Source organism: Paramacrobiotus metropolitanus, unplaced genomic scaffold, assembly GCF_019649055.1.
Source record: "Paramacrobiotus metropolitanus isolate TYO unplaced genomic scaffold, Prichtersi_v1.0 Parri_scaffold0000066, whole genome shotgun sequence".
Classification (NCBI taxonomy): domain Eukaryota; kingdom Metazoa; phylum Tardigrada; class Eutardigrada; order Parachela; family Macrobiotidae; genus Paramacrobiotus; species Paramacrobiotus metropolitanus.
The window spans coordinates 681,291-709,112 of NW_026570286.1; the positions used below are offsets into that span (position 1 = coordinate 681,291).

Consider the following 27,822-nt stretch of genomic DNA (forward strand, 5'->3'; position numbering starts at 1 on the left):
CCAGGAGATCTTCAAGGCGCTGGAACAGGCCAAACCCGCCAGTATTCCCAAACCACCCATTCCCGAGCTAACGGAGGAGGAGAAAAAAGACCCGGCGGCACTGCGCGAGTATTATTTAACCCAACTGCGCATGATGGCCAAGGATTCGCAGTTGCTGCGCGATTTCTCCATGACCAAGTGCGTTAAACTGATTGATTCGTATTTCATTTGGTGCCTGAAGAAGGGCGCGGCGCTGGACCAGTTGATTAGCGCCGTCGTGCAATTTTTGCGTGGTTGTGGAGAATATGTGTAGTGCGCAGGATCTGTATTATGAACGAGTGGCGATGGCTAAAGGGAAGATCCGCTCACTGATGAAAGATTATCCGTTGAAGTATAACGCGAAGGACGATGTAGAGGGGGATCCGCTTGCCAATGTGCATCTGTTCTGTATTCCGGATGCGAAGAGTACGGCGAATGATGAGTATTTGAAGGCGCAGTTTGCGCATCAGCTGCGGATGCTGAAGAAGAAAGTGACGGGATCTCTGCCGGAAGACAGCGTGACTCCCGGTGTGGCCATGACGGAGAAGGAATGGTTCCGCTATGCGCGACGCTGTTGGGCGGCTGTCTGCCGGGCGCCGCTGGTCAACACGGTGGCGAAAGAGCTCAATGTCAGCAATTCCGTTTAATAGTAATTACGCACAACTGGATGGTTAAATTGGTTTTATTTTTAATACGTGTTTAGTTACTGTTTTCTGTTTCTGCTTGTCTAATGCGCTTTCAGCACAGAATTAATCTATGGTTATTGGCTACAGGTTTTCAGTTTCTTTTATAACGTCTTGTCTCATTTTTGCGCGTTATTGATAATAAAACTGGCGATATAAATTTTTATTAAACGCCGAGAAAGTTGACAGTTTAAAAGAAAAATTAAAACCAAAAATACTGCACACTTAACAGTTAACACAACCAAAACTTTGGTATTTGAAAACATCACAAAGTCACACAAAAACAGTGTTGTGCATATTCGGGAAAGTGGCACCTTATTCGTTGTTACTGGAATCCGCATCGTGCGATCGAATAATATGGTTATCGTCGGCGTCAGAACGAGGCACAAACATGTGCTTAGGGCTGAGAAATTTGGGCGGAAGCGGTGGTTCGTTCGGGTCAGGAGTTCGGAGATCCAGACCGTGCTCCGTGTCGAAATACGAATGCTGCATGGCACCACGGCACGTAATGCGGTCTTGTGGATTATAAAGGAACATGCGCTAAAAACCAAAACATTTGTTGCACATAAAAAATGAAACATGAAAATGCACATGAAAATCAAATTAATTTCGTTCTATGTTAGCAAATCGCATTTCATACTGGTGATGATTACAGTACACATCAAGCCGCGAAGAAACTGCGAAACTAACCAAAACACTGAACATAGCACATCTTACTGAATGTGTGCGGCTCAATGATGCAATTAAGGTCCCTAATTCATACGAGTAAAATCATAAATATGGAAACATACAGAGAACTGCAATATTTAATTCCGTAAGAGACTGAATAACGCTGATTGTAATTTACAATCAACGTTTAGTTTACAATTTGTAAACCAAACTTGCAAACTAATTAATTTATACCAAATGAATACCTCATATCACAAAAATACCGTATGATCTCCGATATCCTCTTTTTCCGAACATTTTACACAAAATTTAACAGAAAAGAACACTACTTCGTACTTACTTTCAGCAGATCAACAGCCACGTCCGGGGCGTGCTTTGCTACTTCCTTCCAACTTCTCGGTTTCCACTTCGGAAATACTTCACTGTAATGCCGGAGATGCACGATTTCTTCCCACATCTCCTTGCTCGGCGTTCCGAATGCTTGAAATATCATGTGCAGTGCTCGGATCTCCGAGTCGGGATCAAAGGGCGGATCATTCTCGAATAATTCGATAATTATTACACCCATACTCCAAATGTCCACTACAAAAAACCCATATTGTTTATACAATTACATGCGCAATTCCACTATTCCAGCCCAATTACCAGACGGATCATAAATATCCGCGCCCAGTAGTAATTCCGGACATCGGTACCATAGCGTAACAACCTGGAATTCAAAACTGTTTTAAATCTGCCAAATAAGTATTTCCTTACTAATGCGATAGGTTTCTCTTTTGTGATTCCTTACTTCGTTAGTCATAATTTTCAGTGGACACGTATAATGCCGTGCCAAACCGAAATCGGCGATTTTAACGACGGAATGCTTGATGTCCACTAACACGTTCTGCGGCTTCATATCGCGATGGACAATGTGGCGCGCATGTACATAGGCCAAACCATTCAACATTTGGTAGCTAAATCGCTACGAATTGGAAAATATATATGTAATTGTTTTCATAAGGTGCACTCGACTGGATTTTCCACTGTGATTCAGCTTACACGAATCAGATCTGCGGGCATGCGCTTGTAGCGCGAAATCATCTTTGTCTGATAATCACGCAGGTCCATGTCGAGAAATTCGAATACCAGCAACAAGTGCTGATCCGTGGTCAGCACGTCCAGTAAATTAACGATGTTTTTATGGTGCAATTCACCCAGAAATGTGATCTCACGCAGCGCTACACTGGGCAAACCTTGTTCATCTCTGTAAACGAGCACGTCGCTAAAAATTTATCTAACAAAAACACATCTGCTTTAGAAATTATGAGCTGCAAAATGCGAATCTTTGGTATCTGCACATCATGCTGACATCCGTCAGATTACGAAATTCTCAGTTTAAAAAAAATATTACATTCTCTAGCAGCCGTAGCAAACTTTTAACATTTTATTAGTCAAATGGCCAAAACTGGCCGATTACAAACCAGGGTTTTCAATCCCACCAAACTCTGTTAAAAAAGGGAGATTGGAAAGAGCTACCAAATGATCTTGCAGACCACTGTAATACTGATGAGCGCCTTGCTGATTACAAACTTACTGATCAATGTTCATTTCTTTGATAGCCACTCCACGATTATTGCGGGTATCCACCGCGCGGTACACAACTCCATACGTTCCTTCGCCAATCAATTTCAGCAGTTTATACACTTCCAGTGTCTGGATGACGCGAGATTTGCGGTTATTCTCGTGGAATTGCTGACACTGCCGCTGTGCTTCCGACAAAGGTGCAGCGTCTGACGGACGCTCGGCTCCACGGGACGTTGACGGTTGCGGATCGTTATCAGCCAAAAATTCCTTAATGTTCTTCGACATTCTTCATCCAGTAATGGGATTTTGCAAATCACTCGCGAAGCACAATGCTAGCCAAGTGTCATGATACTGGCATCAGTAATTAAAGAGGAACTAATCATAAGGACAAGGATGCAGGACCAAAAAATCACCGATACTTCTACACATTTTACGAGCACGTAATATTCTTCCAAGATCAGTATGCCGCCTACAACAGGCGAGAAAGATTCTTAGCAATTTATAGATCAACTTAATGAAAATATCAATACCACAACAGTATTTTATTAATAAAAAAACAATGGAAACAAAAGATCTTCGTTCGTGCGCTCACGCTGCAGGGTGCCAGAAAGAAACCTTGGATCTTTTATCAGCTGGAACTTTAAGGAAAATTAGAATGATAACCAAACGGCGCCCAAATAATGCACTTACTCATAGCGGGCGTGGTATGCTGGCGCCTTCATTCATAGCATTGGCTGTTTTTCTATATAGATTTAAGAATTGTGCTTCAATTGGTCGACATTTAAAATGAAAACGATTGGCTTTTGCGGTAAACGACTACCAATAGAAGCTGGCCGGGCATTCCTCCAGCTTTCTGCATCGCTGCAGGACGATTCAGTCGGACTCGGAAGACGGACTATTTAGCCGATTTTCGACGTCGAATTTACGAAATTAATTTTGCGATTAGTTACGGAATCGAACGAAACGGAAAGTCCATAATTATTTTCCCGATTTTCTCATTTTTGTCATTCTTCACGCTGTGTGTTGAAACTTCATATTATTGAATTCATCTAAAAATCCAGAAGGACTGTGGGTCATCTGATCTCTGATTGAAACTTTAATCTGAAATCACTGTACTCTTTCCTGCCACCATGTCTGAAAAAAAGCGAAGATTGGATGTTGGCGATGACTCAAGTGGACGAAGCGCCAAGTATGTACTCACTGACTATGGGAATTCTCATCTCGGTAACATAAATTTACTTCTCGGTGTTATGACTGATGTTACCTGCAGGGTCACGCGCTTTTCTGACCGACCGGGCCCAGGGGGAGATGCGCCCTCCTCGTCGGGTTCTGCTACGGTATCCGGAGAACCCACGGTGCCTCCGCCTGATCTGCGAGCGCCGATGATGTCGCGTAACCCGTACAATGGCCAGCCGTACTCGCAGCGTTACTATGAAATCCTCAAGAAACGCTTCGGTCTACCCGTTTACGAGCACAAGAACAAATTCATGGAGACGTTGGCAAAGAATCAGTTCGTGGTGCTCGTAGGCGAAACTGGTTCGGGGAAAACGACACAGGTAATTTACCGTAATTAAATTCATTTGTTACTTATTAAACTGACCGCAGAGAATCTTCGCTTCGTTTTGAGTACATTATGACGGCTATTATCACCGGATAAGCATTATTTGATAATTACTTAATGTGTGCATTTTCAGTTGGTTAGAAACATTTACTGGTTTACACATGAACAAATTGCACAGCTATTGTTAACACTTGTGACTTATTAATGTAAACGTGCCTTGGAATTATGGGATAGGCATAATTACATTATGTTTATATTTTTGGGTTAATGAAAAAACTGGACAATTTAGAGTTGTTTAATCAATCTTACAGTATAATCTTCATAAAACAGGAAATCATTACTTATACCAGTTTAAACACAAAAAAACATCGTTTTTATCATGATACATATTAATAATTTATTTATAATCTTTGCTATTTTCAGATACCGCAGTGGTGTGTGGAGTACGTAAAAGCCAATCCCTCTGAACCGGGAAAAAAGCGCTCCGTGGCCTGCACCCAGCCACGTCGAGTAGCCGCTATGAGTGTAGCCCAGCGCGTCAGCGAGGAGATGGACGTGAAATTGGGCGAGGAAGTGGGTTACAGTATCCGTTTCGAAGACTGCACGTCACAGCGCACCATCATGAAATACCTCACCGATGGTATGCTGCTGCGGGAAGGGATGACGGATCCCCTGTTGGAAAACTACGGGGTGGTGATTCTAGATGAGGCTCACGAACGCACTCTGTCGACGGATATCCTGATGGGGGTACTGAAGGAAGTGGCCCATCAGCGTCCCACTTTAAAGATTGTGGTGATGAGCGCCACGTTGGATGCCGGAAAGTTTCAGGACTATTTCTCCTTGGGCGATAAAGATAAAGAAGCAGCCGCGGAGGATGAGAACGCTGAGAAGAAGAAGGCACCGCTGATTATGGTGCCCGGCCGCACGTTTCCGGTGGAGATTTTTTATACGCAAGAACCAGAGCGGGATTATCTGGAAGCGGCGATTCGGACGGTTATCCAGATCCACATGAGTGAGGAAGAGGAAGGTGATATTCTTCTGTTTCTTACTGGACAAGAGGTACGTTGCCGTTATTTACTGTTCTCTCCTATGTGTCATATGCGGATTAATTTCAACAGGAAATTGATGATGCCTGTAAGCGTATAAAAAAAGAAATCGACGGTCTTGGTGCAGAAGTCGGTGAACTGAAGTGCATTCCACTGTATTCTACACTTCCGCCTAATATGCAGCAGCGTATCTTCGAGCCCGCGCCGCCCAAAAGACCGAACGGTGCTCTGGGAAGAAAATGTGTTGTGTCGACGAATATTGCCGAGACATCGCTGACCATTGACGGTGTAGTCTACGTGATTGATCCCGGGTTTGCTAAACAGAAGGTAAGAAATATCAGTCGATGGTTTGCTTTGCACGATTTTCAATGCATATCGGATGTGTTGCTATGCAGGTGTACAATCCCCGCATTCGAGTGGAATCGCTGCTCGTATCGCCAATCAGTCGTGCTAGTGCACAGCAGCGTGCCGGTCGTGCGGGTCGTACACGGCCCGGCAAATGCTTTCGGCTGTACACCGAAAAGGCTTACAAGTCCGAAATGCAGGAGCAGACTTTTCCGGAGATTTTGCGCTCGAATCTTGGCAGTGTTGTCCTGCAGTTGAAGAAATTGGGCATTGACGATTTGGTGCATTTTGACTTTATGGATCCACCTGGTAAACAATTTACTATAGAATGTCGATGTAAAATACCGTATTAGCAGAAACTAACGTTGCTTTGTTGTCTGTTAGCTCCGGAAACGCTGATGCGCGCTCTGGAATTATTGAATTATTTGGGTGCTTTGGATGATGAAGGCGAATTAACACAGGCCGGTCACATGATGGCGGAATTCCCTCTTGATCCGCAGTTAGCCAAGATGGTCATCAAGAGTTGCGATGGGTTGTTCCAATGAATTCCGTTGTCTCACCATGCTAGAACTACATTCCTTGTATTTCAAAGCTTTACTTGTAAAAGAATTGTGAAATGCTTCGAAAAGATCGCCGTTTTCTGAGCGAAATGCGCGTCTTAAAACTGGTTTTTCCTTTTTTGTATCTCTTTAGGTTACTTCAAGAATCACCGCAGTACTACGATATGACAAACTTCCCAGAATGCGAAGGAAAGAAGCAGTTGCTAACCATCAAATCGCGGTTGGACTCTCAGAGAACGTACAAGGGTCGCGGATATTAACACCAAGGAGCTGGATTATTCCTTATAGTCATAATTAATTTTTATATAATTGCGTATACCTTGTTTAATTTAAACCAACATTTATTTTTTAAGTGATTTTCATGAAATTATGGAATATTTATTATCATTGAGTGCAAGCCTTGCTTGTTAATTACTGTTGTGAGCGGTGAGATTTACCAGGTTGTACCTGTTCAGACCTCTAGCGAAACGAACACCCGTGCTTTGTTGATAACGAAACCCAAATGAAAAAAAATTAGGAAACCGACGTATAATGAATTCTAACACTTTTGGCAATGTCGAGCAAAGTGAATAACAGAGAAAAGTACGTCGATGAAAACACAATTCACCTAACGGATGCCATAACGTGATATTTCAGGCTAAGAAACCGAAAATTCGAGAAGATAACTAAAAAACATCAGCGCTGCGGTAAGAACTACACTGACACACAAATGCATCGATTTCCGTGGAGTGCGTAACTGTTGAACGTGCGTGCTGACAACTTTACATCTTGTCAGCCTTTGGGTTGTCGCGCCAGATGCAGAAGTTCAGAGCGGTGGCCAAACTAAGCCAGGCCAGATAGGGGACCATCAGGTAGGAAGCCACTTTGTTGATGGGATAGAAGGCGCCGATGCAGGCCGCCACGTTCAGCCACAACGCCGAGATTATGCCCAAACCCTACAGTGAATCATCCGTTAGATTGCTATCAAGCGACGATGGTGGAAAATACTGAGCGGAGGATTCGAACGCGGTTTCTTCAACAACGCCGAAGATAACGGTGATGTGTAACTCACCCAGCCTGTTTGGTGGAGTTTGAAGAAGACGGGCGACCAAGCCCAGTTCAGCGCCAGCGATGAGCCATACAGCAGTAAGGGGACTTTAGCCACACCATTCAGCCCACCACCCTGACGCCACACCATCCAGGACGCCGCTCCCATGCCGCAGTACAATGTCGTCCACACTGTAATATTCAGCTAACTTACAAACAATTTAAATAAGTAATATTAACTGAACAATTAGAAATAAAATAAAAAATAATTATTCATATCGAACTAGTAATTTAATATTAACTAAATTATTTAAATTTTATCTGACTTTTAAGTACTTTGATTTTTTCAAATTTTGTAATTATTCAAATTTTAAATACGAATAATTTTCAAGTAGTCACGCTGCACAGAGAGAACACGCACCTGGACCGAAAGCCCAGTTCGGGGGTCTCCAAGACGGCTTCTTCAAACGCTAAAAAAAAACAGCATCGTAAATATAATGCTGTAAAAGCTATCGCACCACAAATTTTGAGATCAGTGATGATTTGACAGGTCTCGAAGGGAGATAAGGCATAAGCATTAAGCAGTGCTTGCGTACCTCATACCAACTGAACGCTCCTTCCACTTCGGTGCGCGTTAACAGGCCTCCTACCCATCCTCCGATGTTGGGAATGACCATACTGTAATGGATCGAATCAGTTAATACAGCCAGAGCTATGACGCAATCCAGAAAGCCCTTACGCGGGAAGAAGTTCCTGTCCGAAAACAGATGCCGTTATCGGCGGAAGAGGAAAGAGGCCGCGCACAGGCAACCTGTAGGATGGATCGATCTCGCGAGTTGCTACTACGCCCTTCATTTTGGCAGTATCAGATTGCAGTAAAAGAAAATAAGTACTCTAAACAGAAGGAATTCAGGTGCACCTTTTTCCTACAAGTAAACAAAATCGAAAAACCAAAATACTAAATAACTAAATCGATAAATCAGTTCGAATTTGAACTTTATATCGGATCGTTCGTCCGAATGGAACCAAGGATTTTCCACACGGGAAAGTCAAAACAAGTGTAACCATAGCGTAGGCCCATGAAACAGCACTTGCAGCCGGTTTCCGGTACAACGTTTTTGACGATTACGTTTACTGGCGAGATGATTGGTCGTGTTAAGCCAATGGGTTGGCCAACATTCTGCAGGATTTTGTGTTGTCCTTTTTTTGCATTTCTTCGTGTTTGAAATTACTTATTTTTAATTTTTTTGCGTTCAAAAAGCATTTCTACTTTCTTGCCTATATCTTGAGGCGCTTGAAATTGATTGCTTGTGATTTTTTAACATTCTTGTTTCGAACTAACATTTGCAGCTTCGGTTTTCAGTATGTTTGAGCCACCGGTGCGCGATGTGGTCGTTATTTTACCCGCTGCTGGGACCGGAGAACGCTTCTCCGCCAGCACGGAGAGCGAAAACTCTTCCAGCCCGAAACAGTTTGTCATTGTCGGTCCGAACAGTCTTCCGCTCTTCATTCACACTGTGAACGCCTTTAGCAGGTAGAGATTTTGAGAGCCATACAGTTTTGCCTGCATACACATTGCATTGATGGCTCTGACTGGGTTGATGTGGATGTGCAGAATTTCTTGGATCAGCAAAGTGGTCCTGCTGGTGGCTGACAACCAGCTGGAGTTTGTGCAGACCACGATTGGCAGCGCGGCCAGTGTGGAATCCGTCACCAAGACGGTCGTGGTAGCTGGCTGCAGTACACGGCATCGCACCATCCGCAGCGGAGTGAATCTTGTGGCCAAGATGGTTCCGCGACCAGAAGTGGTGATTGTGCACGATGTGGTCAGGCCGTTTGTGGAGGAGAGCGTCTGCAAGAGCGTGGCGATGGCTGCTAAATCTCACGGGGTAAGATAACTGGATAATGCATACAGAATAATTTTTCCAGCTAGCGTTCCTTTGGTGCATATATAGAGAATATGCTTGCAGCAAAGATTGGTACGTGTATTCGCTATATGTACGTGTGTATGTACTAATTTATACTGTATCTGTATACTCTTTGATTTTAACTATAGCCGTAATTTATATCGTAGACTGATTGATTAATTAACGACAGCCGTAATTTTTGCGACGTAATATGGTGGAAGCTAATTCATTTGGATTTTGTGAATTTGCGTGTCATGATAAGAGCCAGTTAATGCTTGATGCTTATGCACCTTGTCGTTGAATTTCAAGTTGAATTGTCAGCATCTCTTTTGTAGGCAGCTGGTGTGTATGCTCCATTGGTATCCACGGTTGTCAGTATTGACAACAAAGGCTTCTTAGCTGACGTCCTTCCGCGCTCTCAATTTTTCGCCAGCGAAATGCCACAGGGATTCCTTTTCGCCAACCTCCTACTGGCCTACACCAGCGCAACGGAGGAAGAACTGGAAACTGGAACGGAATGCTTGGCGCTGGTCAAGACTTACGCCGGCTGCCATGTGAAAATGCTTCCCATCAATCCCAATCAGTATTACAAAGTAAGTAAGAAATTACTGCAGTCTGTTAAAATTTTTTATGCTGTCGTTGTTGAGTAGAAGATGGCCAGGTTTAGAAAACATATTGCTCATAGAGCATGTTAAAGAGTTAACTTAATAACAACATCAGAACATTGTGCTGAGTTTATGATGGAGTTGGTCATTTCGTTGATGGCGAAAGTTTGTGTGTGGACATGCGCTTCTCAATGCAGGTTACATATGAACGGGATCTCTTAGCAGTGGATGCCATGTTGAAGCAAACACCGCCGGTTCTGAAATCGAGTAGTTCGTCGGATAGCTTTGTGGTGGACGCTCGCCAGGCTACAGTGTGCAATCGCTGTAATGCGGAGACAGATTACCCGTAATCCAAAGAAAACAGCTAAAAGATCATCCATTTTCTGCAGTATTCTTTTGTATTGTTAATTGTTATCATGTTTTTTGTCTTTTTATTTTTTCTTTTACAAATCTATGTTACGTTCTTTGTTGTTCTTTCAAGTGGATTTGGGTTCGTAGTACTCGTTACTCGTTGTTTCTCTTTGTGCGTTTTTGATGTTTGGCGCTGTTTTTCGAAATCAATATGACCGAGCAGAATTACGTGTTCTTATCGTTTATGAGTTTCATCTGGAATAAACAGTTGTGTACGTATTTATCTGTTTGTGGCCGTGCACCTCCGGAATTCGTGATCGCAGTGTATCTTTGAGCCATTACTGGTGGTCATCTGACGCCATTGTCCCAAGAATGAATCGATTACTGTAGTATTTGTTTAGTAATCTGTTCTCTTGGCGAACTTCGCACCAGGTATATCTATGAAGTGTATGTGGCTGTCGTTAAACTGAAATGGGATGTTCCTTGTGTTCTGTGCGCTCTACATCATTTGGGCAGTTTCCGAAGACATACGACACACTTTATATTGTGTACTCGTGCTGCTTATAGTAGTAACGGCGCAAAGGTCAGTTCATTACCGGTTATCCAGTCTCGGCAAGTTGTATACTAACTCGTGTACCAATAAAAATTTGACGATAGAAAAGCTTTATTTACACAATTCTATCACAACTCCAATTTGGCCAACATGCCCTAGTGGCTATACACAGTATTTAATAAATATATAAGCAAGCAATACATTGGGGCAGACAACAGAAAAATTTCTTCGAATACGCTCTTATTTCCGCAGTATCGCTTGCGTAGTTTCATAAAATAGTCTGCTGAAGCGTTGTATTTCCGACTCCAAGTATAGCATCGTGGATTGTAATTACGTGAGTGCATGTTTTGTTAATCATGGGATGTGAACTTTTGTTTCAAAGTCGTCTCCTGACGGAACTCCTACCGGCGTAAGTACATAATAATTCTACCGGCTTCGCATTTCGCTACGTGTTTTCTTGCTGCGCACAACAGGTTTTGCGTTAACTTACTTTACATTATATCTTTACAACATATGAGTATCGTGATGACAGCTGCCTCCAATGCAAGATGCTGATAGACAATTACGCTTTTTTTAATTTTTCAGAATTGTGTTACCAAACATCGGTGGCATAATAGGAGCGATAATTACAAAGGAAGATGTTAAAATCTACGAGGCAAGTATTTTCAATTTACATACGATGGTCAGCTATAATAAGTATTGTCGCGTAAGAATTTCGTTTCCATTCATGCAAATTTTATGCAAACAACATCACAATCAGCAAGTACAGATACGTATACTTCTATACAGATGGAACATTAGAAATTACACATTCCTATATCTATAATATACAGATATTCGTATTCTGTGCAGCTGTTACAAGTAATTGCAAATTAAGCTTACTTTTTTGTAGTGGAGTCGAATACGTGTAGCTGTCATATTTAATTTTATAGGTTATTTACTGTTTGTAATCTCGATAAACGTAACACATGTGCAGCCATACTTCGTAGTACTTGGTTCTCAGAGTGACACCCAAAGTTGGTATAAGAAGAATGCGATCCTTTTATAAATTTCTGTGTTATCAATATGGTGTGTTTTGTTAGCGCCTGAGAAAGCCGTCGTGGAGTCCACCAAAATGGTTGTTCGGACCCAGTAAGCAATTTTATTTCACTCTTGTCGCAAAAATTGCGGCTTCCAAATGGTTGTAATTATTTTCGGGCACAAAATTACGCACTTTCTAGTGTGGACAACTCTCTACGTTTTAATGGGAGCCGCTTCCCTGATTGTGTATAAGAAAGGCAACGGCTTCACCGAGAACAGCTCTGCATGTCTTCCCTTGATGCTGTACGGTAGCCAACTGATTCTCAACTGGGCTTGGTCACCACTTTTTTTCCGTGCTCGGAAACCCGGTTTGGTATGTTCACTAAAAAATTACTACTCGGTAGTACACGAATCTTGCGCTTCTGTTGATGGTAAGTGTTAAGTTTAACGATGTTTTGGGCGACAGGCACTGCTGGATATTGGCGTACTGTGGATTAACATTGCGGCATGCGTCGTCACCTTTTTCAAAGTGGACACAACAGCCGGCACCCTCCTGTTACCGTATCTCGCGTGGGTCACCCTCGCTACTGCACTGAATTACAATTTGTGGAAGGACAACTCCAACATCCAGAAACTAAAATGAAAGTCCACACGTTTCTTTTATTGCAATTTTTCCATGTTCTAATTATTTTATACAGTTTACTATTTTCCGTCCGCCGTGAAAATTCCCTCAGTTTTAGCGATAAAAAAATAAACTCATGAAAAACAGGCAAATATTGCAAGCCAAAATACGGCAAGTAACAACATCCATTCCAACGTCCGGCCGCAAACACCGTGATACAAGAAAAATCCGTAAAATATCAATCAATTCACTGTTCGTGTTACAGTGCGCCAACATGCGAGAATAACCCTGAAGTAACAAGTTAACAACATAGCCTTTTAAGGAATCATCGAACGGTCGGTGGTTCCCGCCGCGCACCGGCCGATCACAAAGAAACTTGAGAAAAGTCCAACACCCAGAGGAAGAGTGACATGGAGAGACATGTCGTCCGCTGCAATCAGTCGGAAAAAGGACCAAACGGGCACATCACGCAAATATCCCGGTACATCTTCAACGCCTGGACAAATGGCAGGCCGAATCGCAGGACGACGTCATCGCGGGTCAGGAGAATTAATGCTGCACCATCGATGCACTAAACCAAAATGACAACAATAAATTTTTCACAGTTAATCGTAAGATAACTTTCTGTAACCAACCTGTTTTCGGATAACATCCGCGTAAATATGCGATCCCTGATCGGCAAATTTCTTTGCCACATCCTCCACCGTCCATGATTCGATCTCTTTTATCAGTTGCGGTGTCTTTTTGGGGGGTAAACTGCGCTGGAAGGCTTCGACGGCACGACGAATAACGTTCTCGCTCTCCATCTTCTCGCCGAAAATTTTGGCATCTGATTTAAACCTAGCAACAACAACTGAGTAAGCAACTCTTGCAATACTGTAAAAAAAAAGCTTCTTAATTCGTTTGCAAAAAAATACACGCGATCTGCAAGTGGAAGGCGATAACCACGCTACCGATACTGGAAACAACGTACGGAAAATCAAGTTCTGTCCGTGTGAGTCCGTTTGGGACGGGGGATTCTGATTTCACTTCAGCTAGAAACATTTAAATAATTAAATTTAAGCCCACACAAGTTGACAACACGTGACAATATATCGTGCCCAATTGCCCATTGATCGCGTTAACCAAACGATCGCATTCTGATGACTTTCGGGTATACTGGATGTACCTGTCATAGTCAACAGGTCGTTTTTCATAGCATCCGTGCTGGCAGCTTCCGCTGCACGCCGTAAAAGGCATTCCCCGCATGTCCACGCTGCAAACAGAAACACATGCTACCGAAATTAACCAACCACAAATGTCGCGAACTTCTTACCATCCATCACCTCGAACGCCGAGGCCGGATCAACGGGTGGATTATGGCAGTTCATGTGATACGCGTTATCGCAGCCCACACACAGCATACACAGCTGCAACGTACTTGTACCATGGTTACGCGAAAAATGTTTATAACACCGACACAGCCTAGTGATACCGAACAACATTTACCCCATTTTGCCCCAGCTTTCCCGTGCCACATGCCTTGCATGTTTTGCACTTTAAACAGGTGAATCGACCTTTCTGAAGATCCACAACCTCCTGCGAGTATGCTCCACATTTTGGATGTGCTATCAAACGTTAACGACTCAGTGTGACGAACCGTGCGCGAAATTCGCCTGGAAATAGGATAAAAAATAAACAAAACCTTGCTGCTACTTACTAGCATAGTTGCAGCCTGCTGCTGTGCATTCGAGTAGTACTCCGGACTGTGCAGCGTCCATGCCAGCATCCTCATAACATTCTCCACAGAACCTTGTCCGCTGTTTCTTTCGCAGCGCCATATCTAAAAGGCCCGACCGTGTCCCGTTCATCTTCCTCTGCAATCACCGCAACCATACATCTCTCGTAATATTTCCGGCAATTCCATAATAAATTCATAATCCAGGAGGAGTTCGTCAATCTCAAAACCCAGCATGCAGTACAGTATGTTGGTGAATGCACTTACTTTTGCTGGCACTTCGCAAGGTGCATCTTCTGCGTTGGCCTTCATGGAGATGCCTTCTTCCTTATTCTTCAGCAACGGCATGCAGCCTTGTCGCTTGATTTTCATGCTGTTGTCGACCCGATCGGACAATACGAAGGAATTATTCGCCAGCTGAACTAGGCGCCCACAGTCCACCTCACGCAGCGTACACTTCTCCAGTTGTTCACCGCGTAATTTGGTCTCTGGATACAGGGAAGTGATGTGTGCCTCCAGCTGCTCTAAGTAAACGGAATTGGCGCTGGTGCTGGGTGGAGATTTATTAGGGGATGATGAATCGCTGGTTGCTCCCGATAATGTCTGCACAGCTTCCATAATACGATCGCTGGTGCTTACGGAATTGTGCAGAATACCGTACTGGACGGCCAACGGCGATGTGTCTGAAGAAGGCAATTTCCCAGTATGCCAGATATGCGTGCATGCAAAATGCCAAAAATCAAAGAGCACGTAATAAATCTAGCTGCCGTTGCCTGAACCCACTCCACGCAGCTTTTGACAAGTCGTTAATTTTTCAATGATTCTGTCTGCAATTCCTGAAAATCGTTCTTCAAAACAAGGCATATGCAAAAGCGAATGTTAAGGAGTATGTAAAATATAGAGTAGTATGCAAATAAGTATGTAAAATTAAAAATACTGTACTCGTACAACGAAACATTTTTAGGTGTACGTGTTGTGTATTGCACACTGCACAGCCGCCGCCCCTGGTCTGGCGCCCAGACATTATGCAATTTAAAATTTAATCGCTTAAGTAAGCGGCTACAATTTTAAAATGAAAAAGGGGCACGGCAAGGTCACGAGGAACTATATAGCGGTGTCCCGAATTTACCGTAATAACGGCTAAATTAAACAGTTTTTATTCCCGACGTCAAAACCAGTGCTACTAATGTGAGGTGTATCACTGTACGATCCACCCCTCCACCTAATATCAGGGGTACGTGTACGCCTTCCAGCCGTGAAACTCCCGAACCGCGCGGCATCACCGGGGTGCCGCGGCTCGGAATCGTGCTCGTAGCGGTGCTTACCCGCAGAAGAAGGTGCATGCGCCCACTTCGCCATGTCCCGGTAGGAGATGGATCCCTTAAAGTCCACCTGGAAGATGGAAGACACGACGTATGAAAGCCATACTTGTACGAGCCGCGGCTCCGGCGGTTTACCTTAACCACTGCGTCTTCGTCGACTAAACGCTCCAGATCCTGCATCACATCCGCCTGGTTGACACGAAGGCTTTTAGCAACTAGTTGAGCAATTCGCGGTCCATCCGGTCGCGTTTTACGCTGACGGAGATGCTCAATGGCGCCGAGAATCTCCTGCCGCCATTTAGAAGGCTGGTCTGCCATCCCGCCGGTTTTCTGGCGCCTGTGCGCGGTTCGCTTGCGGTAGACGGCCAAAAATTATCGCTGGGTTGTTTTTTAAGTTACTCACGACGAGAGTATTTCGGCAGGAAAATATATGGATATCATGCGAAAGGATGCGATTAATTTTGATATGCAGGTTTCGGAAAGATCAGAGGCATGCTGACATAAGTCACGTAGAGTAAAGGCAGTGCGGCAGCGCCAGCGGTTACTTGCATACTCGTACAGACACTGACACACAGCACTTGTATTGCACCGTATCACGCGAAGAGGGTGGAGCCTGTTCTACTTCCGGTCCGTTTCATATTTTGAAAAATAAATCAAAAATTCAATAAGTTTATAGCTGGTACGCACTGTTTCGATAACTTTTACTTGATTATGAATTTTACCAGTCAGCTGTGTTATATTTATTTTTGCTCAGATTCAGACTCTCTTTAGGCCAGCATCGTCCAAAGAGTTCGGCAAATACGGAGCAGCCGAGAGGCACTTGGAATCGGGGTCTGTAGTATAGAGTGTAGATGCTTTCATTCTGGGATCGGGATCTTTCAGCCGTGCTACAATTATGGATAATGCACCATCTTCCGCGACGGCAATTGATCCAAGAGCCTTAGCTGTTTTGAGGACGGCTGTGGAGGCTGAACAGAGCAAGCGTTATCTTTTTGCCGTGGATTTATACAGCGAAGGAATTAAGTTACTAATTGATAACTGTCGGGGTAGGTACAAATTTTTAACTGTACTTCTACATATGATTAGGGATCATTAGGCACTCTTAAGAGTCTAATTATATCGTTTTATGGTTTGACGACAAAGTGGGAACTCAGAAGTTACACAAAATGCAGAAAGCTTTCACTGAAGCGCTGTCGTATCTGTAGCTACGACCAATGAGAAAATCAAAGCGGCGCTGAAGGAAAAAATCCGTCAGTATCTGGAGCACGCTGAAGCACTGAAACGAACGGTAGAGCAGGAGAAGAAAAAGTCCCATGGCTACCACGAGCAGTTGGTTATTCAAGAGAACGGCACGGGATTCGGGCTGGAGAGGGTGTTTGGACCGTATTTGGACGGGGAGCTGACCGAAGTGGAGATCGACGATGCCTATATTCGCCACAATCATCAGGTATGATATGTAGTGAGTCCGTAGTAAAAATTAAACACCGTCACACTATGGCAAGATCGTTCGATGCCTTTTTAGACCTGCATTAAAGTATTAGAGCCGCATGCCTGGTTTATTTTATTTTACAGATACAGCTGTTCCTGAAATTCTGTGCCCTGATAATCAAAAAGTCTCCCAATGTGAAGCATATCCGATTAAAGACGAGCTGCGATGGGGTAAGGCACTGACAAGTCTGGCTTATCTGTCTCTGTAGTTTTCTTTTTTGGTTTGAAGGATCCGGCAAAAAAGCATATTCAAGTCACCCGGCTGGATGAGATCCGTTTGAACCTGTTACAACGCGGCATCTTTTTGCTCATTGAATACTGCGATACGCTGCATGATCGCGAAATAAGGTATGCTTTGGCTCCGTTCTGATTTTTCTGATATGCAGTAATCCCGAAGCCTAATGAAATTGCGCCATGGTCAGCGGCATTGTTCCGGCTAGCTGTACCTTGCTTTTGCCATTATTCGCGTTTCTTGTGAATTTAAAACTGACACTGCTGTACTGTCGATACTTAAGTACTACTTCGTATACAAGTTTATGCGTTCTTGGTAATTGTAGTGAAATCGCGTTTCTTTGCAGTTCTCATTGGTATGTATAAATCGTTATGTCTGAATTTTCAAATTTGTTTTGTCTTATCGAAGGTTCGACAACGGTTGGATTATTAAGATCGGACGAGGTCTGGACTACTTCAAGAGAGCGGAACCGAATACCGTTGAGTTTTTTGAGCTGGATTTCCGGCCTTGCATGGCCACGACGGTGGACATGATCTACAAGCCAAAGCGAGCGCCATTCCCATCCGCTTCAGGTCCATCCACTTCTGGTTCGGGTCGTGACATGAGCTCCCGGAGATGAGCGAAAAAAATTTTAAGGCATTTTGTAGCTGGTTGAAAGTGGATGCTTTGATCTGCTTACCTTTAAAACACGACCTCGCCGAAGGTACGTGGATCTCGTCGGTTTCGGTTTACGTAATTTGATGCCTTCCATTTACTGAACCCGTAACGGTTGTGCTTTCACAAGTTTTGTAAATTTTTATCCTTTCGTACCATTTAGTTTTACTAACCATCGATTATTTTATGCACCCCTGATCGTTGTATTTACTTGCAACTTTATTTTTATAACTTTTTGATAACGAAGTTAATGAAATACAGATAGAAGTATACTGAGTTACTGACGTATGCAGTACTGCGTACTAAACGTACCGGTGCGTGCACCAATTACAAAATCTCACAAACATCAGCGGCAAGAACGATCTCCGAATTCAGCTTCATTAGATTTAATTTTATTACATACCGGAACACTACTGTAATCAAATGCGGATGGCAGTCGATAAAATAAAAATAACAATGCTTGACTGTGTCAAGGTGACTGTGTCATGCCAATGGGGGCAAATTGTACAGAATCGGCGCAATCAATAACAACACCATAGCGACTAGCATGCCAAAGTCAAAACAAAAAGGTCCAGATCTCATAATCCGAAAGAAATACAAGGATTGTCTGAATTTTCAAGGGAAAAAGGTTTCATCAACCATGTGCTTGACTGCTTGTAACAAAAAAAGATGGTTCGTATCAACCAGCATCGGTCCAGGAGAGGTAATTCAGGTAGGCAAAAAATGCACTGGCTTCACAGAAAACTGCGGAAGAAATATACACCAACGTAGACAATCACAAAGAATATCCCGGCAGCAATCAGATTCCACTGCTTCTTCAACAATGGCACCTCCTTGTCGAACTGTTGGAGAGCAATCAGACGGTCCACCTGGACATCGAAGCATTCAAAATAATTACAACAAAATCAAATTCTCGCAAACTCACTTTGGCATTAATGATTTCCAGCTTTTCCAAGACAATGGGTGGGATGCTGGAAGTGGCGTCGGTAGAGATCCTGTACTCTCCTTCAGACTGGTCAGACTTCGAGACCACGGAGCAGCGCACGCGGTGACTGTCGAGTTCCTCCGGAGAGCCATCCCGCTGCTGCATTTCATGCCAATAATCCAGCAGATCATTGGAGTCCTTGACGTAAGGAATGGGCGTGCTCATCACAAGAAACTTTTCTTTCTGCGCAGTCTTCAGAAAAGCTGTAAAATTATTGTAAAATATGTCAAGGTGACCACTCCAAATGTGCTTTTTCACTCGGTGCAAAACAATTTTGAATTGCTTTTCATTCTGTGGACAAGCTTTTCCGGTTAATGAAACATCCATGATCTATCTGTTTCATTCCAGTTAATTCAAATAAAACGGATCCGATTGAAAAAACCCACAGAAAATTAATTACGAAAAAACAAATACGAAATTTTCGTTGCCAAATGAACGGACGTACTGCTCTATGAATTTAGTACACATAAAATTAATCTGCATAAGGCAACTTTGTCGCTTTTGTTCATTTTTCAGTTACAGTGCGCTACCTGGGGGAATAGCGATTTCAACAGGTTTCGACTGTCCAGGCTCAATGCATCCATAACTGGGCTTCACTTTGAACTTCTCAGGAGCGGTGGTTTTCACTTTAAACGCCACAATGCCATCGGTCACATTGGTCAGGTTGATAAAATCCGTGCTGTCGCGATCCTGGCCTTTATTTTCGAAGATGAGCTCTTCTCCTGGCCTAAGAACAGCGTGAACTATTAAACATTAATGGGAACAATGCTACAATCAATACTGCATGCAGGATGCCTTTGACCCATCCAGCATCTGTCTATCTCAAATCTGTCAGATTGCATTGAAAAAAGTGTTACTAGTACCTGCAACGCATTAGAAGCCAGAGTAAAAAAAGGAAATTTAATCCATGGGTAAGAGTTAAGTACATCCTATACTGCACTTTGCTAGTTGCTACTTACTGAATGCTCAAAAATCGGCCAACGAACGGAGGAGAATCCACTTCAGCAGATTCCGGAAGGCGCGCACGTGAAGTTGTAGGTTTGGAATTGAAAGTTGCTTGGATCTACGATAAACAGATCTAGATAGACAAAACATAAGCAAAATAATGTCGATCGAACCCATGTTATAGTTAAGAACTACAATGAGGTATTAAAGCGCAGAAATGAGCAACAGCAATCTCAGTAGCGTCAAAAGCCTGGATTTTGCAGTTTTCTTACCGTAGGCATGGCGTTGTTCATCGCTTTACTAGCAGACAAGAGGAGCAGCCTTATTCATCGGAAATCTATCACAAAGCTGGAAAGCAAGGGGATTATACGATTACAGCATACGGGCACATTGGACGTAGAGGAGAAGAATCACTGATGTTCAAAATAATAATTTGGATTTTGACTGCCGTGAGCAAAGCGCTAAAAAACCTTCGTACAGTTGCAAGTTATGGCACTGAATCTTACCATGTGTGCACTTATTCGAACCGCCTTTGATGGCTTTCAAATTCAAAGATAAAATGCAACCATATGGAACGGCCTGAGATGGAGTGGTTTCGAAAGAGATACTTACACACAGCGATTCAAAACATGAAAACAAACAAAATTACAGTTTACAAAAGATCTAGTCATCCAGTAAGGCTAAGCCGCTAAGGAAAGCAGTTAAAAAGGAATGCGCCCACAAAAAAGACAAACTGCACTGAAGGAGCGGTTTTTCAACTTCTTCGCTGTTTCTTGAAGTTGAAAAAGTACTGTAAGCTTCCGCTCTTCAGACCGTACACTTGGGGCGGCCGCCGGAATTTACTCAGCCGCTCCCGAGGGGCGCCCGACACCCACATAGAATGATAGACTGATAAGATAGAGCAAAGAAAATATGTAATGGAAAAAATAAACAAAAAAAAATTTAAGTAAGTACGTGAATCTTTCATTAATTAACTACAGAAATTAACCAAAGCTTCCGCTTTCGAGCACTACAGAACACTTTCTTGTCTTGCACTTATCAAGCGGGCGAGCGAAGCGAGCCCGCGTTTCTAATTCAAGACATATTGAGGGTTCGATGCGACGGGGAGTACCCATGACCTTTGGGTCGCCGCGTGACCTTTGGGTCGCACCAATTTTCAAGGTGATTCCTATACAGTTTGATGTGCTGAGTCGAACTGAAGTACTCGGAGACCTCGAACCCGGGTCCCCAAGGTCGCCACCACGATATGTACTGCAAATGCACAGTTTGACTTGCTGAGGCTAACTAAAGTACTCGGAAACCTCGAACCCGGGTCCCCGAGGTCGCCACCACGATATGTACTGCAAATGCACACTTTGACCTGTAGAGTCTTAAGTACTCGGGGATCGCGAACCTGGGTCCCCGAGGTCGCCAAAAAAGTCTTCATTGAATATGCATATGAAATTCGGGGACCACGTCGTTGGGGGCGCCAAAGTTCCAATGTGTTTTTTCTAAGTGCTCAGTCAAAGCGAAGTCATCGGAAAACTCGAATTCGGATCCCCGATGTATCATTTATACTCGTATTTATGCACTTTAGAAATGCTTCGAAAACGTGGGTCCATCTTTAGCCGCTATAACCACATCTGAAGAGCAAAATGAACTTCTCAAAATTTCTTTATATTGTTTTTTTTCAAATTTTAAAAATTTCTGAATGTTTTTAAATATTTCTGAACATATTTTCATTTCTAAATATTTTCATTTCAATAATATTTTCGTTTCTAATATTTCTAAATCTTTCTAAATCTTTCTGAATATTTCTAAATATTCCTCTAAATATTTCTCTAAATATTTCTAAATATTTCTAAATATTTCTAAATATTTCTAAATGTTTCTCAATATTTCTCTAAATATTTCTAAATATTTCTAAATATTTCTCTAAATATTTCTCTAAATATTTCTGAATATTTCTAAATTTTTTCTGAACAGTGTTAAATATTTTTGAAGATTTTTAAATACCGATGTTTATGTATTTTTAAAATTTCTGAATTTTTTTCTAAATATTTCTTATATCGCTTGATATTTTTGATCATTTTAAAACATATCTAAATTTTAAATGTGTAAAAACATTCATATTAATTTAACTAACCGAAAATCTACACATTCAACCAACCGGATACGTAAGGTGCAAAAGCTTTTACTGCGTTGTTAAAGGTCTAAAAAGTCGTGCAAAAACACTAACGTAATAGTTTGTTTTTAGATTTGTTTTCCTATTATTTTTTCCAATAAGTCGATCAGCACTGAATTAAAAGCCCGAAGATGCAAAATTAGGTTCTAGCAAATTTTTTTCCCGGTAAAAAATGCCAAACGCAAAATGAAACGAATAAATTCATAACAAGTCCCCGTTATTTATTTATTTATTTGTTCTTAATTAAAATGCCAAATTATAAAATGGTTTATGAATTTCAAAGTGAATATTAAACTCGTGTTCCCATCCTTTTAATTAATACGAGAATCATTTCTCAAATTCAAGGCTCACTGAAAAACAACTCACATTTTCTAAAATTTTTTGAGGTTTAACTTTTTAAAAATTTTCTTACTCAATTTGAATTTGTTGAATATGCATTCAGTTTCAAATCAAAAGCGGATTATATTTCTGATTTTAAGTTGTGGATCTAGTATCAGTTTCCCACGTTTCTAATCCAAAGTTAATGTCATGTTTTTTAGTATAATTGTCGAGACGTGGTTTTGGTTTCGAATCAGTTTTCAAACTGATAATTTTCTAATCTATCAAATATCTTTTTTTTCATAAATTTTTAAAATTTTTTAATCCATTTGTTAAATATGCATTCAGTTTCTAATCAAAACCGGATTATATTTCTGATTTTCAGCTGGTGGTTTTGGTTTAAATTTCACCCACTTCCAAATAGTAGAATATACTAATTTTTCGACTTAATGCTGGTTTGGTAAATTCTGGAACCACCAAGACAGTTCTTTTAGATGGTTACTGCAAGTTTTTGGTCATCTAAAAGCCATATTAGCCTGCCTCGACGTGCTCCTCAAATGTGTTCTGTAAATTAAAGTCCCGGATATTCTGTAAAAGCGAAACTACCAAACTTGCAGCGCCGAATTTTACAGGAAGCGATATCACAAAACTCTAAATTTCACCAACTTCCAAACAGTAGAATATAATAATTTTTCTGTTGTATAGAGTGTATAAAGCGGTCGCAATAGACAACACCCGGTTAGTGGCCGATCGCGATCGTAACGGTTATTTGCGATCAGCGCGATAATCGTTACTGGTTGTACAGAGTAGTGAACCCGAGAAATTTAGGTAATCCTGTTTTTAATTCACGACTATCGAATTGCTCGTTCCGCTGTAATTTTGCTTTTTGCCACTGATGGTTTTTTTGCTGTATAAAAAAATTAATTACAACAACGTAGGGAAATTTTACATCCGGTTGGAGTGATTTTAGACAGAAGTGACGGAATTACTGTTATGGTATTTTTTCCAAGTTTTAAAATATATTTTATAATTTCTGAAATCTGTTTCAAAATTGAGAAAAACTGCTTAGAGCCGTTGTTCGGTATACACACAGAGTACAATAACACATACTTTGTGGACTAAATACTTATGTGCAATTACATACAAGAATTGAGCAAGTTGGTCGATAATGAGATTTTTTCTGTATGTTACTGAGGAGTGAGGACTGTAAAAAAGTTTTTGGGATGGCGCAAAAGCGAAAGTTTGCACGGATTTAGCAACATGCACGCGGCAGTTCCTTTGAAACTAAATGTTAACTACCAAGGCCAATTTGCAGCTTTCGTGTTTACATGTTAGTGAATGCTTGCCGCTTGGCACATTTGCTGCCTTATACATTTAAATTAAAGACCGCCGCCCGCTTGCCCTAAGGGCGTATGAGACCTTATACTAGTTATTTTACCATTTACCGTAATTATCGAATTTGTGGCTCCCCCCGCAATAAGAGCCCCCCCTGTAATAAGCCCCCCTCCCCGACCCTGTTTGAAAAATAAGGCACCCCCCGAAATTACGCCCCGGGGGGCCGTTAATAATTGTCAACTGTCAAGCGCTGCAAAATGATAGTTGTACCGCAAATGTTTTTTTAAGAATTGTTGTGATTGTGAGCAAACATTAAACGGACATCAACATAATGCGGTATTCGTTGGCAAAAAGGTGTATGGGGACCTAAGTATATGCTCGAAAATGTTGATGGGAAGGTTGCGCTGTTGCGTATACCGGTAGCTACTGCGCTCAATTTCACTAGAACTGGATGCGCAGTTGTTTGAAATATAATGCCCCTTCCCAAAAAATACCGTTCGAAAAATAATGCCACCCCCCGAAATTGCGCCCCCTCCCCGAAATGATCCCCCCTCCGTCATAGCCTTCGAACTATTTGTACCCCAGGGCCACAAATTCGATAATTACGGTATGTCCTTATACAGGCTTTGGCTTATGCGTGTTTCATGCGGCAATAGCCAGTACCCACTACCCACACAAATACGCCTGCGCGGATTTAAATCAATTAAAATGATCGTTTACGATTAAAATGATCAGTGCACATGATTTACACACTCCGATACTCGGGCCTGAAAAAAACGTTTGCGCGCGCAACACCCGGTTATGGGCTTTACGGCCAATGAAAACGAACAGAAGTTTTAAAAAACACACGGTAGTGAAATACATTTTCAGCTTATTTTCAAAACTTCTTGAAGCTTTGCACTACAAGGCACATGCTGCGCCGAGGTAGTTACATAGATACTACCCGTAGTAAGTGGAATCCGAATTAAATCAAGCTCACGATCAACAAAAACATCCGAACACTTTAAGACGACTCTCACTGCATCTTTAAATCTTTACCTAACAAAGCACTGACATCTTCGTTTTCACTGTTTCGTCCGGCATCGATATACAGTAAACCGACTAACACATAAAAAACACGATGAGCCGGAAGTAGGAATTATGAAGTGCATGCAAAGGGCAATCGTAACGAATTCTTGCACCGTAACGTAACAACTGTATCTCCCTGTATCATAACAACTGCACAGGAATAAAGCCCCGGCAAATTATGCGAAAAACAGGAAACTCTCCGAACTTAAAAAACTAGCGTATCCCCATCTGTGCCTCTTAAGTCTCAACGCAGCTACGATCTACAACGCTCCTAAGATCTACTAGAAGTTGCTTTCAGTGCATCCCCATCGGCTTTCTGTCGTTTGCGTTTCCGCTCAACACCAGCGGATGTACCGGCAACCGTTTCAGCCATTTCATCCTCTGAAATGCAAAACATACGGTGTTCAATGCTACTCCAGCACACTGCATTTAGATTACGTACGCTTTTCAGGGTTTTCCGCCAATTTGGAACCGAATGCCACTTTAGAATCGTAGAGCATTTTTGCCTAAGCACAAAAAAGCGGCAGATACTTGTATTAAGTAACAGTAATACTATTTAGAACGAGGGTGAAGCAATCTATTGGAAGTGACAGGAAGTCATAAAAACAAGCAGTATACTGTGCAGAGCAGTATCATATTTAACTATGACTGGGCATCAGCTAAGATTGAATAATTAAATATGAAAAGCGATTCAAGCAGAGTAATTTGAGATTTAAAAACAAATACCACAAACGAAGAAGACAACAACAGCCAACAGGCAACAGGTACTGTAATAAGTACTAACAACTTTCTTTTTAAGACGTGTATTACACGTACCATTATCAAACGTTTGTTGATGTTCTCCAGTTTATCTTCGAACTCTTCCTTTTCTTTCGCTCTACTAGTTTGGACGCTCTCCGTACGAGCCTTTAAATTTCGTTCGGTCAATTCTTTCTTGGCTTTACTGGAGTGGACTTTACTGAACGCCAAAGTGATCGCTTTCATGACAATCTCGGCTGGGTTATCCGCTTTCTGGAGCGTCACAGATTTCCACGATTCTTTCGATCTCCGCCACGAAAGCTCCATGGACTGCCGCGAGGCAGATTTGGCATTAAATTCCCATTGGTCGTACTCATCCGTGGGACTGTATGTTAAGGCAGAACACAGTTCGGCAGTCAAATCATCCCAAGTCGTGGAGAACTGGTCAAGTAATCCAGTGATGCCAGTGTCTTCCACTGCAAAAATATTCGTGAGCTAAATGATGTCGTTACTGGACTAAAGCGGGATGATTAGTCAACTCACGTGACAGAATCCAAGCATCGCCACCGTTATTCAGTTCAAAAGTGATACGGGATGTATCTGAAGGGGCGAAGGAAACAAGAAGAGCGTAGTTGTGCGTGATTTGGCGCTTGCGTTCAGCAGATGATACAGAAAAAGTTCGAATATAGGATTCTAACATTTTCAGGCCCTGCCACATGCAAAATACAATATTATCAGCAAATTATGGCACCCTGGATGTGCCTGTCTAGAATGAAAATCAACTGTAAACAGTAAATACTGAAAAGTGAAAACCAAGATTCTTCAAATCAAAAGTAAAAACAAAGCTAAAAAGTAAAAACCTTCGAACTGAACAACTTTGAAAGCTTTGCATGTCTCCAGACTCTCCACCAGCGGGTAGCGACCATCTACAGTACGCAACTCAGCCAAGGCGCTCTGGTTTTGTCATTTTGTGCACAATGCACATCCTGATGGTTATAAAATCCTACTTCATTCTGTTTCGGATCCCGTAAAAACTTCGGTAACGAATTTGTTGCTCCATTTCTCCTTGAAAGTCAAAGTCCACAAATCTCATGAAAATTCAATTTTGAGTTTTACAGTGTATCCAGAGTTAACACTGTTGCACCGTGCCATGCCTCACAATCAGTTAGTGATATAATATACTCATACAAACTTTAATAGGTACATACGTATAATATTATTAGCCATCAAAATTTAAAAATGCAAGCACGCCGACACACACTACTTTACAATAAAATTAAGTTTTACCATAAAAAACAACCAGAAGCTTCTAAACAACATTCCGCGGATCAAAACGTAAGCTTAGTATAAGCTGCGTATATGTTTTGGCTAATAGAACTGATATTAACTATGTAATTGCGACGTGACATACAGTACAGTTACGTATAATGTAACTTATTGTGATTCGCTTAATCCGGCTTTTTTTAAAGGCGTACGTTGAGCACTTTGAATTTTGGTTTGAGATATTGCAAATGTGTTGAATCTAAAAAAACAATCAAACCGGAAAATTAGTACATAGATTACTATGTAGATTGGTATAACAACTATTTGCATACATCGAAACGGATTTACACCGCATGCAAATAAGACAAAATCATGCTGCTCATACTGTAACTATGAAAAATTTATGAATAAGGGGGTAATTAAAAGCATCCACTGAGAACTGCCGGTACGACAACAAAATGAGTATTGAGCAGAGACTGTGTTGAAATAATTATGAAATTCGAAGAGCACCAGTATTGCTCACATTGGTAAATTGCAAGAGTTGTAAAAGAACATATAAAGTATAGCGTCCTTACAATAATTAAATAATAAACAGTACTTTTTTACGCTTTCGGCATGTTTACTCTAGATTTGTGTACTGTTTATTTCTCATACTCAGTACTCAGTAGTCCTACTTATTTATCATAATCATACTTTCCTCGACTTATTCTTCGTGCAACCAATTGTTCCAAAGGAAATCATTTGTTATTAATTAACTTCAAGATTATTAATTTTAGAGTAAAGTCGGGTTTAGGCGGCATATCAGTGAAACAGTAAATACTCAAAATAAGCTATAATTTTAGTTTTGAGTGAAGAGAGCAACAATTTTTCAAAAAATCCATGCCATGAGCCTTCAACGGAACTCCCAACAATCGCAATTGCAGATAGCGCCATTGGCGATACCTCACTGTTCACATTTCTGCTTCTGTACAATGTGTACGAGGCAAGTGTCCCTTAAATTAATAGACGCGTTTTGCCTTACCATAAATTGACAACCTAAACCGCAATGTGCGAACCTGTCA

At 41.8% G+C, this 27,822-nt stretch overlaps 9 protein-coding genes across 9 annotated transcripts; 4 read left to right on the plus strand and 5 right to left on the minus strand.

Annotated features, from left to right (window-relative positions):
• Positions 1-806: 806 nt before the first annotated feature.
• LOC129594127 (cyclin-dependent kinase 1-like) lies at positions 807-3,557 on the minus strand. The gene is made up of 6 exons (XM_055490706.1): positions 2,947-3,557; positions 2,412-2,616; positions 2,161-2,334; positions 2,016-2,079; positions 1,711-1,952; positions 807-1,241 (listed from the first exon to the last, which is right to left on the minus strand). The coding sequence occupies exons 1-6, from the start codon at positions 3,219-3,221 to the stop codon at positions 1,017-1,019; spliced, it is 1,185 nt and encodes a 394-aa protein (XP_055346681.1). The 5' UTR covers positions 3,222-3,557; the 3' UTR covers positions 807-1,016.
• Positions 3,558-3,853: 296 nt separating this feature from the next.
• Positions 3,854-6,503, plus strand: LOC129594150 (ATP-dependent RNA helicase DHX15-like). Its single transcript, XM_055490735.1, is given in 7 exon segments — positions 3,854-4,125; positions 4,207-4,492; positions 4,921-5,556; positions 5,616-5,870; positions 5,939-6,197; positions 6,273-6,414; positions 6,416-6,503. Coding segments are annotated over 7 exon segments (1,725 nt in total). The 5' UTR covers positions 3,854-4,066.
• A 413-nt stretch (positions 6,504-6,916) lies between these two features.
• LOC129594133 (translocator protein-like) lies at positions 6,917-8,464 on the minus strand. The gene is made up of 5 exons (XM_055490714.1): positions 8,214-8,464; positions 8,071-8,152; positions 7,896-7,944; positions 7,500-7,666; positions 6,917-7,383 (listed from the first exon to the last, which is right to left on the minus strand). The coding sequence occupies exons 1-5, from the start codon at positions 8,327-8,329 to the stop codon at positions 7,210-7,212; spliced, it is 588 nt and encodes a 195-aa protein (XP_055346689.1). The 5' UTR covers positions 8,330-8,464; the 3' UTR covers positions 6,917-7,209.
• A 247-nt stretch (positions 8,465-8,711) lies between these two features.
• On the plus strand, positions 8,712-10,645 carry LOC129594130 (D-ribitol-5-phosphate cytidylyltransferase-like). Its single transcript, XM_055490708.1, has 4 exons — positions 8,712-9,008; positions 9,090-9,363; positions 9,717-9,974; positions 10,184-10,645. Exons 1-4 carry the CDS (start codon positions 8,839-8,841, stop codon positions 10,334-10,336), a joined length of 855 nt encoding a protein of 284 aa, XP_055346683.1. The 5' UTR covers positions 8,712-8,838; the 3' UTR covers positions 10,337-10,645.
• A 372-nt stretch (positions 10,646-11,017) lies between these two features.
• On the plus strand, positions 11,018-12,750 carry LOC129594090 (translocator protein-like). The gene is made up of 5 exons (XM_055490650.1): positions 11,018-11,299; positions 11,476-11,545; positions 11,973-12,021; positions 12,111-12,283; positions 12,377-12,750. The coding sequence occupies exons 1-5, from the start codon at positions 11,247-11,249 to the stop codon at positions 12,551-12,553; spliced, it is 522 nt and encodes a 173-aa protein (XP_055346625.1). The 5' UTR covers positions 11,018-11,246; the 3' UTR covers positions 12,554-12,750.
• Positions 12,557-16,082, minus strand: LOC129594089 (histone acetyltransferase KAT6A-like). Its single transcript, XM_055490649.1, has 10 exons — positions 15,707-16,082; positions 15,575-15,641; positions 14,517-14,932; positions 14,232-14,388; positions 14,021-14,139; positions 13,848-13,941; positions 13,701-13,787; positions 13,506-13,566; positions 13,168-13,372; positions 12,557-13,103 (listed from the first exon to the last, which is right to left on the minus strand). The coding sequence occupies exons 1-10, from the start codon at positions 15,887-15,889 to the stop codon at positions 12,969-12,971; spliced, it is 1,524 nt and encodes a 507-aa protein (XP_055346624.1). The 5' UTR covers positions 15,890-16,082; the 3' UTR covers positions 12,557-12,968.
• Positions 16,083-16,231: 149 nt separating this feature from the next.
• On the plus strand, positions 16,232-18,224 carry LOC129594197 (MIT domain-containing protein 1-like). Its single transcript, XM_055490804.1, has 5 exons — positions 16,232-16,617; positions 16,777-17,018; positions 17,144-17,230; positions 17,289-17,407; positions 17,700-18,224. Exons 1-5 carry the CDS (start codon positions 16,467-16,469, stop codon positions 17,908-17,910), a joined length of 810 nt encoding a protein of 269 aa, XP_055346779.1. The 5' UTR covers positions 16,232-16,466; the 3' UTR covers positions 17,911-18,224.
• Positions 18,225-18,316: 92 nt separating this feature from the next.
• Positions 18,317-20,634, minus strand: LOC129594209 (motile sperm domain-containing protein 2-like). The gene is made up of 6 exons (XM_055490821.1): positions 20,382-20,634; positions 20,148-20,223; positions 19,890-19,993; positions 19,461-19,657; positions 18,871-19,133; positions 18,317-18,814 (listed from the first exon to the last, which is right to left on the minus strand). Exons 2-6 carry the CDS (start codon positions 20,166-20,168, stop codon positions 18,680-18,682), a joined length of 720 nt encoding a protein of 239 aa, XP_055346796.1. The 5' UTR covers positions 20,169-20,223; positions 20,382-20,634; the 3' UTR covers positions 18,317-18,679.
• A 4,071-nt stretch (positions 20,635-24,705) lies between these two features.
• LOC129594212 (uncharacterized) lies at positions 24,706-26,346 on the minus strand. Its single transcript, XM_055490828.1, has 4 exons — positions 26,042-26,346; positions 25,577-25,974; positions 25,203-25,266; positions 24,706-25,141 (listed from the first exon to the last, which is right to left on the minus strand). The coding sequence occupies exons 1-4, from the start codon at positions 26,214-26,216 to the stop codon at positions 25,032-25,034; spliced, it is 747 nt and encodes a 248-aa protein (XP_055346803.1). The 5' UTR covers positions 26,217-26,346; the 3' UTR covers positions 24,706-25,031.
• Between the last annotated feature and the right edge of the window lie 1,476 nt (positions 26,347-27,822).

Excerpts from the sequence above, each read along its gene's own strand:
- LOC129594127 (XM_055490706.1), bottom strand. The coding sequence starts at position 3,221 with ATGTCGAAGAACATTAAGGAATTTTTGGCTGATAACGATCCGCAACCG. Across the intron at positions 2,617-2,946 it reads AAAGAAATGAACATTGATCA|AGATGAACAAGGTTTGCCCA; the intron begins GTAAGTTTGTAA and ends GCTCGTTTACAG. Across the intron at positions 2,335-2,411 it reads TGCCCGCAGATCTGATTCGT|CGATTTAGCTACCAAATGTT; the intron begins GTAAGCTGAATC and ends TCCAATTCGTAG.
- LOC129594133 (XM_055490714.1), bottom strand. The coding sequence starts at position 8,329 with ATGAAGGGCGTAGTAGCAACTCGCGAGATCGATCCATCCTACAGGTTG. Across the intron at positions 7,945-8,070 it reads GAGCGTTCAGTTGGTATGAG|CGTTTGAAGAAGCCGTCTTG; the intron begins GTACGCAAGCAC and ends GTTTTTTTTTAG. Across the intron at positions 7,667-7,895 it reads GAACTGGGCTTTCGGTCCAG|TGTGGACGACATTGTACTGC; the intron begins GTGCGTGTTCTC and ends TGAATATTACAG.
- LOC129594130 (XM_055490708.1), top strand. The coding sequence starts at position 8,839 with ATGTTTGAGCCACCGGTGCGCGATGTGGTCGTTATTTTACCCGCTGCT. Across the intron at positions 9,364-9,716 it reads TGGCTGCTAAATCTCACGGG|GCAGCTGGTGTGTATGCTCC; the intron begins GTAAGATAACTG and ends TCTCTTTTGTAG. Across the intron at positions 9,975-10,183 it reads ATCCCAATCAGTATTACAAA|GTTACATATGAACGGGATCT; the intron begins GTAAGTAAGAAA and ends TTCTCAATGCAG.
- LOC129594090 (XM_055490650.1), top strand. The coding sequence starts at position 11,247 with ATGGGATGTGAACTTTTGTTTCAAAGTCGTCTCCTGACGGAACTCCTA. Across the intron at positions 11,300-11,475 it reads CTGACGGAACTCCTACCGGC|AATTGTGTTACCAAACATCG; the intron begins GTAAGTACATAA and ends TTAATTTTTCAG. Across the intron at positions 11,546-11,972 it reads AAGATGTTAAAATCTACGAG|CGCCTGAGAAAGCCGTCGTG; the intron begins GCAAGTATTTTC and ends GTGTTTTGTTAG.
- LOC129594089 (XM_055490649.1), bottom strand. The coding sequence starts at position 15,889 with ATGGCAGACCAGCCTTCTAAATGGCGGCAGGAGATTCTCGGCGCCATT. Across the intron at positions 15,642-15,706 it reads ACGAAGACGCAGTGGTTAAG|GTGGACTTTAAGGGATCCAT; the intron begins GTAAACCGCCGG and ends TCCATCTTCCAG. Across the intron at positions 14,140-14,231 it reads AGCAGGCTGCAACTATGCTA|CACATCCAAAATGTGGAGCA; the intron begins GTAAGTAGCAGC and ends AACGTTTGATAG.
- LOC129594197 (XM_055490804.1), top strand. The coding sequence starts at position 16,467 with ATGGATAATGCACCATCTTCCGCGACGGCAATTGATCCAAGAGCCTTA. Across the intron at positions 17,019-17,143 it reads ATATTCGCCACAATCATCAG|ATACAGCTGTTCCTGAAATT; the intron begins GTATGATATGTA and ends TTTATTTTACAG. Across the intron at positions 17,231-17,288 it reads TAAAGACGAGCTGCGATGGG|GATCCGGCAAAAAAGCATAT; the intron begins GTAAGGCACTGA and ends TTTGGTTTGAAG.
- LOC129594209 (XM_055490821.1), bottom strand. The coding sequence starts at position 20,168 with ATGAACAACGCCATGCCTACG. Across the intron at positions 19,994-20,147 it reads TGAACAACGCCATGCCTACG|ATCCAAGCAACTTTCAATTC; the intron begins GTAAGAAAACTG and ends TGTTTATCGTAG. Across the intron at positions 18,815-18,870 it reads TGGAAATCATTAATGCCAAA|GTGGACCGTCTGATTGCTCT; the intron begins GTGAGTTTGCGA and ends TTCGATGTCCAG.
- LOC129594212 (XM_055490828.1), bottom strand. The coding sequence starts at position 26,216 with ATGTGGCAGGGCCTGAAAATGTTAGAATCCTATATTCGAACTTTTTCT. Across the intron at positions 25,975-26,041 it reads CGATGCTTGGATTCTGTCAC|TGGAAGACACTGGCATCACT; the intron begins GTGAGTTGACTA and ends ATATTTTTGCAG. Across the intron at positions 25,142-25,202 it reads GGCGGAAAACCCTGAAAAGC|AGGATGAAATGGCTGAAACG; the intron begins GTACGTAATCTA and ends TTTGCATTTCAG.